Genomic DNA, 7337 nt, shown 5'->3' on the forward strand with positions numbered 1-7337 from the left:
ACTATCATAAATGTAATGACAGATGATAAAGCAGAGCAAACTTCTTCTTCTTCAGCTCTTTAATAACAAATACTATTTAAAAACAAAGTAGTAATAAGTTGAGCAAAATTCAGTGCACACGTTTAGAGCTGAGCCCCCTGAGATTCTAATAACAGGCCTCCTACTTTCTGTGGCTGAGGTGCCTACTTGGATACATAGATGCCCAAACCAAACTCCTTTCCCCCACGAATGTTGAAGCCCAGGCAGTAATCATCAGAGGTGGTGTAAAGGTGGACGATCCTTTGGAGGGCACCACCTGAGCTTGCCTCTGAAGGGGTCTGTCCACTCTCCTCCACCACCATACGCCTGTGTATCAAATCCACCCTGGACAATAAACAGGACACGAAGCTGGTTATCCACTGGGTCAGAACCCCAGGCTTTCAGAATCCAATACCTCTGTGATAAACTGAGGAATCACCAGGTAGTCTTCTCCTTCGAGTAGCGGATGCCGGGGACTTTACCAACACGTCTCACCACCATCCTCAACCTGTTGTTTCCTGTAAGGACCTTCACAGCGCTGCTCATGGTGATGCTCTCCAGGCTAATGCCATTAACCTCCACCAGTTTATCACCTACAAGCAGCCCTGCTTCCTCTGTAAACAAACACAACCATATACACAAATGCAGAATGAAACTGATGTCAGTTATTAAACAATGAAATCACAGTATTTCACTCTATGGTTGCATTCTATAGAACACTGTTATATCTGTGGCTGTATGCCAATATTTCCTAGTGATTCATGTTACCTGCGGTACTGTTGTCTTCCACCTTACTGACAAAGATACTGAGTCCATGTTCTGAGCCTCCACGCACACTGAAGCCAAGCTTTCCATCCACACTCTTATCCACTGTGATCGTATGGAGGTCTTCACTTTCATCCCCACCTTATTAAAACAGATGGTGTTTCAGTATCTTTATTTTCTTTTTTCTGTAGAACCTTTTCTTTTAAATTAAGAAAATTTAAGAACCTCCGACTCTGACCTTAGATAATATGCTTATTTTATGTGTGTATTCTGTCGTCTGCTGGGGGCGTTTGAGATTTTATTTTTAATTGTTGTTGCAGCCTGAGACTTTATTAACACTCACTGCAGGTCTATTGCCAAATTTTCATTTAAAAAAAATGTTGACCACGTGTATGAGTTCGTTGACTTTCCTTTACAATTTATCATGAGACAAAAAGGTAGAGGACTGACAATCATGTCGGTATGTAAAACAGTAAAGGTAACCTGCTGATTGGGTCTCAACTGCTCTACTCAGGCCTAAATTTCAAAAAGACACTGAATTATTTGACCGTTATACTTATAAACCAGACAAAACCAGTGTTTTGTCCACAGTAGGTTGTAATATGCACCATACAGGCAGCAAGCACAGCTGCTCCTCACCATCCACTGGAGAGTTGATGAGGATGACCCGTCCCATGGGTGAGGAGGATCGGATTCCACGCCGGCGCTGCTCCTTCTTTCGCAGGAGGTTGCGTGTAGCCGTGTGTGACCCCCTTCGGGTCCCACGGGCATTCTCCGTGCGAGACGGGTCTGACAAGTGAGCCATGGAGGCTGTTGGGGTCCACTTTCACACACACTCCACCAGGGGCTCAGCTCCAAGCGGAGTCGTCTACAGAAGTGCATGACAGAAGGGCATCCTCAGACAACTTAATCTCTGTGTCCCCTGCATACTTACATTGGATAAACAGAAGAACTACGTTTACTACGTGTGTTTTGCGATTATTGGCATTAATGCCATGTTTTGTGGGAGCTTGCTAGTGGAGTGAAACAACAGTATGATCCAACTCACCGATACAGGTTGCTTTGTGGCATGATAGCTGACTGTTTGGCTTCCTGGAGTCACACTTTGATCCATTCCTACCCATGTTGCTTCGCTCTCACCTGTCTAAGCCTTGAAGCAGTTTGTCAAATAAATAACACATCAAGTACACAAATACAGAAACGTACTCATGCTATCTGAAGTGTTTATATCTGTTGTTTTAAGTGCTACTCACATCTGACGCACAACAGACAGGCCAACGATTATACTGTACCTGTCACTGGGGGCTAGAAAAGGATTTCACAGGTTTGTTTAGCTCACACGTGACCGACTTTGACTCGTGGTGTCACATGGTGCCGATACCATGGTGACATGTCCAAAAACCTAATCCTGATAAATGTGTCATGTCGTCACCTCAGCACCCTGGACAGTTCCGCTGAAACGCGTGCGCCAAACGGCGATATTCACCTTCAACTAACAATTATCTAACCTACATAAAGTATATTTGCGTCCTATTTACTACATTAACAAGCTACATTAACTTCAGTGTTTATTACACGACACCACCCTGTACCTGCGACAAAACGTGCACACTTTTAGTACCGTATTTTACCAGAAATAACAACCGTACGACAACTAGTTGTTACACTTACCAAACATTTTTCGCATCAAGCCGAGAACTCCGCAGACAAGAGCCCCTTTAATATTAACACTACCAGACAACATATAATGAAAAGAAACAGCAAGTAACTTGCCGACACCAAAACGTATCCCTTATAGCATTAATAATAATCCCATGGTGTGTATTCCAAGTTACTCAGCTAGTTAGACTGCCAGAGTCCACGTTGCGCCAAATGACTCGACGTAGCTGTCTGGGACATTTCTCCCGATTACAATAATCTGCCCTCAGGCCAGGCCATTGGCTGGATTGAAGTCGATTGAACGGATTTGATTGGTCAACTATTACGCCAATCAACGGACAATGTGACAACTTTGTTTTGCAACAGAACAGGATGCAAAAGTAATTCAAACCAATTCACTAAAACGTAACTTAAACGGAATGGCTGAAGCAAACTTTATTTAAAGTATTTATCAAATTTGTGCATCGTTTATTTCCAAATTGTGGTTTGGGGAGTTTTTTTTCCCCATCAGGTCTGCCTCCTCAGTGGTTTAGATGCAAAACTTTACCTATAAAAATGTTTTATTGCTCGAGTTCAGTATTTAAAGCTGAATTAAATAAGATTTAGCACACATTTGGATAGAGCAAGTTAAAAATTACCTACAAGTGTTGCCTTCCTGCTGTACATAACACAGCAGTCAATGTAGCATTTTAGTGCCAAGTGATTAAATTTATGCCATCAACAAAACTAGAAAAGTGGGGAGTTGTTCAACTATCAAAGTGTAACATGAAATTTCTAGTTTCACATACAACTCATGGTTGCGTGTCAAGTATGTAACATTGAACGCTATGCAGTAGTGGCCTGAACATTAGTACTGTATCACTATTATTGGAAAAAAACAGTAATAGCCATCCTTCTCCAAATAATTGTTTCCTCTCTGCCATTAGTGTAAATGCAAACTGGATTTGACCATTAGAGTTTACATCTATACTAATGTTACTTTCAAGCCTATTACTATTGATTAACCATTTCCAAGAAAAATACCCCCCCACCCCCCCAAAAAAACCAGCGTGCAGCTGCTTCATATCTCACATCAAGAACATTTTAAAGCCAGGTACAAATAGAACACACCTGTTTCCATAGTTTCCAGTGTCAACCAGTCCGAGTTGATTCACACAAAACAAAAAGTCATCCAAAACAGCACTACTGTCCCCACTACTGCATTTAAAAACAACAACAAAAAAAAAACTTTTCTAGATGGGTGGGAGATCACATATGACTGAATGAGAATCCCCTGCAGGAAACCATACTGTTCATACATGGTGATGCTGGCTCAGAAAACAGTCCTACCCTCTGCCTAGTGGGATTCAGAGGACTCCTCTCAGTAGTCCTGAGCAAGTTCTTCCAAGCAATGAAGAATGACAAAACTGTAGATAACAGAGGCATGTTTTATTAGTCAGGTGACAGCATCTTGTTTCCCAGGATAACAACAGTATCACAAAGTAATAAACTGAGTGTTAGATATCAGGTCTGCTTCCTCTGAGTTTAAAGGCAGACCATCATTAACACGCTCAGAGCCACTTACTACACAGTCATACCCCAAAATGCACCCTGGTTTCCCCAGAGACTGTTACCCTAATCTTACAGGGCTTGTATATTCATTACAAACATCTCACATGAACATTAAACTATGTCAGCTGTATGTCATTGTAATGGGTCTAAACCTTTCTGTACTGTGAAAGATGCTGGATTCTTACAGCTCAAGGACTTTTTTAAACAAATATGAGATTCTTATTGACCCAGGCTAACACAAAGCTTTATTTCTTCTCTACAGGCAGACATTCCTGTGGTATTCTTCTGGCAGCTCTGATGACATCTTCAATGTTGACTTGATCACCAAACTCAATTTCTCTGTGCTCCAGAAGTATACCCTGCAGGAGAACACAGACAACGAGGGGTTTTCCTCTATTAAAAAAAAAAAAAAAAAAAAGTTCCAAGCGTACTCACTTTGAAGTGCAATAAATGCATTTTGATGAGACCTGATCATCTTGACTAAACATTTTACCTGCTGTCCTCGTCCAATGACAAAGACCCCACCGAGAACATAACCTTCTCCCTGAACATTCCCCATGAAGCCTTTCTTGTAGGCCCTCAGGCCATTAATCCACACCCCAACTCGAAGGAATGCCAGGAGACCCATCTTTCGCTCACGGGGTCCATAAAAACACCTCTGCGATGCAAGCACACAAACCAGATTTCCTCAATAATTCATCAACTCTAATCCAATTTCCCACAAATCCTGAGTGTCTCTTGTTTACAAAAGCGATGCTGGAAAACTGGCTGAATCTGGTTTGGAGATCAGTATTCATTTGTTACGTGAATGGCGTAAAACATGTGTGAATAGGAAGGGTTACACATTCTTGTATAAAAACGTCATTAACGGGGGAGCTGATCACATGCTACACTGATTCATTACAAGGAAAAGAAGTTCACCTTTTCATCCAAGAAGATCTCCCCCTTGAAGTATGGTCTGAAGTTCTGGACCTCGGTGCCGACGTCCTCCTTCACCACAGCATACAGAGGGACCCCCAGCTCATCCAGCTGGGGTTTCAGAGAGGACAGCTCTGCAGCCTCCTGCAGCAGAAAGAGATGACACACAACAGTCAGGTGAACACAAACCGACATGGTTTCACGCCCCCAAAAGTCACAAATACTACTTACAAATAAAAAGGCAAATCAGACACTGGTGGTACTGACCCCCAACAGGTGACCCCAAACCCCAGAATCCCTAAATCTTATTTTGAGGAATGTTTATAAAATGCTGCATATGACAGGAAGTGCATTTCCATTTGATGGAATGGTGCAGCCATTAAAAACATGGGGTGTAACATCTGAATATTTCAGTCTGCATCGCAGACTGTGGACGTGCGGTACTGACATTACCTCTCTGCACAAAAATCATCCAGGCCGCCGAACGGCCATGATGACAGCTCCAGACTTGTCCCACAAAGACTCGGCTTTTAAAGTCTTGATTTCTGAGTGAGAAAACGACGCAAAGCGTTGAAACAGCTCAGTAAGATCGCACTCCAACCAATTAATAAACCGTTAAGAAAATATAAGCTATCGCATGCGGTGCGTAAAAGTAGGACGCCGACTCACCTCCTCGTAGAGTTTTGAGTTCAGTTTCCCTCAAATGTTGGAGAGTGGCCTTCAGCGGTGGAGTGAGAAACATATCGGTGAAAAAATTCGTCAAACCAGTAACGACGCGGCCCACAGCGGACACCATGTTAGACAGGAGTCCCATTGTGATTTCTCCTCTTTGCTCGGTTTCATTCAGCGCATATTGCCTCCTCCTTCGTTACATAGCACTGGAGGCGCACGTCTGACTAGGCGCGGCTACCAGCGCGTTTAAACCCCGGATAAACTTGTTCCTCCAGGCCTCCTCGGTCTCTGTTGGACCGATACTAGTTGGACGAGGTGATCGAATGCAGCTGTGTTTGATTAGAGACGCCGTTATCCAATCTGCAGCGGGAACACAATTAAATACTGAACTTTAGTCGTTATATGCACGAGCACCGTCCCCTCTCCGGTTCAAAGGTCACCCACTGTCATTGGGCCAAAGTATCAGACGTGGCAGCAATAACACTGCAAACTTACACAATACAGTTAAAAAAATAAACGGATTTCTTAAAGCCAGGAATGGCTCAGTGTATTAATGTCAGGTCACCACTAATAAAACCTTCTTCTGCTCCTGAACTTTAGTCGTTATATGCACGAGCACCGTCCCCTCTCTGGTTCAAAGGTCACCCACCGTCATTGGGCCAAAGTATCAGACGTGGCAGCAATAACACTGCAAACTTACACAATACAGTTCAAAAAATAAACGGATTTCTTAAAGCCATATAAAAAGAATGGCTCAGTGTATTAATGTCAGGTCACCACTAATAAAACCTTCTGCTCCCTTCAGTTCTGTTTAGTTCAGACTAAACACAGAGAAGTATCTTTCCATCAAAACTGTTTTACTTACTATTAATTCACTTAATGTTTTACATGTATGTGCAGACAATTTTTATGTCTGAAACACCTGCCTGGATGGAGTATTTAACAACTTACCTACAGATACTAAAATAAACAAGAAATGATCAATGAATAATGTTTATTTCTTAAATAACACTTGTATATTTGTACATTCACTGCGCTACAGTACATGTACTGTACACCCAGTGCACTGAAACTGTACTTTTTAAAACATATGTAGAAGCTGGATTAGTGGATGATGGGCTGTCAAACACTGACTTGATCATGTATGGTCTGCTTCATGTTCTTCCTGAAAAAGACACAATGCTGAATTACAAATTACTCACTAAAGAGTACACTGAAGTCATTAGTCCAGTCCCCTTTGATTACAGGATTTTTTCACATTTAAAACAAATCACAAATTATTTTTGTCATTTCCATGTTTAAACACTTGGCCAACAGGGTGTACCTTCTCCATCTGGTCTTCCATGTCAGGAAGAGGATTTCCATGTTCCTCTTGTGAGATCACGGTCCCCTCTACTGTTACGTCACTCTCAGCTGGAGTCGGGCTTTCAGCTGCCTCATCTGTGTGTTGACCGTCTACCTCCTGAGATGAGATGGTAAGCATTAGACAAAGGTCTCTGAATGTCTGTCCACCGCATTATCAACAGTCTCCCCTGTGTAGCGGTCTACTGCTCCTAGGACATTTTGGTTCACAAGCACAATGCTGCAGTATCAACATTCACAAAGAATAAAAGTTAAACATTCTGCTTTTTACACAAGTATTTATGTAAATGTTCAGAACAGCTAGTAGATTGAATTGGCCACCTTTTCCTGGTCCTGGAGAGAAAGAGGAGGAGGAGAACTTGAATTCTGTGCCTCCTCAGTCTTCAGCATCT

General features: G+C 42.4%; 2 protein-coding genes and 1 long non-coding RNA gene across 6 annotated transcripts in view; all 3 read right to left on the reverse strand.

Moving 5' to 3' along the window:
* The window catches only part of LOC109969566 (PDZ domain-containing protein 7), a 16043-nt gene extending 13369 nt beyond the window's left edge, over positions 1–2674 (reverse strand). The window contains exons 1-6 of one of the 4 annotated variants that reach the window (XM_020616542.1): positions 2455–2674; positions 1832–1933; positions 1423–1651; positions 787–924; positions 458–632; positions 187–363 (exon numbers count right to left, since the gene is read on the reverse strand). In XM_020616542.1, coding sequence (XP_020472198.1) covers positions 187–363; positions 458–632; positions 787–924; positions 1423–1588 — 656 coding nt within the window. In that variant the 5' untranslated portion in view covers positions 1589–1651; positions 1832–1933; positions 2455–2674. Of the gene's footprint in view, positions 1–186; positions 364–457; positions 633–786; positions 925–1422; positions 1652–1831 lie in introns of all 4 variants that reach the window. The other 3 variants (XM_020616543.1, XM_020616541.1, XM_020616544.1) reach the window with 3 other exon arrangements.
* A 1175-nt stretch (positions 2675–3849) lies between these two features.
* Positions 3850–6146, reverse strand: LOC109969578 (redox-regulatory protein FAM213A-like). Its single transcript, XM_020616559.1, has 5 exons — positions 5581–6146; positions 5365–5456; positions 4915–5055; positions 4487–4651; positions 3850–4352 (listed from the first exon to the last, which is right to left on the reverse strand). The coding sequence occupies exons 1-5, from the start codon at positions 5723–5725 to the stop codon at positions 4239–4241; spliced, it is 657 nt and encodes a 218-aa protein (XP_020472215.1). The 5' UTR covers positions 5726–6146; the 3' UTR covers positions 3850–4238.
* A 416-nt stretch (positions 6147–6562) lies between these two features.
* LOC109969556 (uncharacterized) lies at positions 6563–7337 on the reverse strand. The gene is made up of 3 exons (XR_002276281.1): positions 7267–7337; positions 6908–7045; positions 6563–6748 (listed from the first exon to the last, which is right to left on the reverse strand). It is a non-coding gene; the product is annotated as an uncharacterized LOC109969556 (long non-coding RNA).

Source organism: Monopterus albus, unplaced genomic scaffold, assembly GCF_001952655.1.
Source record: "Monopterus albus unplaced genomic scaffold, M_albus_1.0 scaffold175.1, whole genome shotgun sequence".
NCBI lineage: Eukaryota > Metazoa > Chordata > Actinopteri > Synbranchiformes > Synbranchidae > Monopterus > Monopterus albus.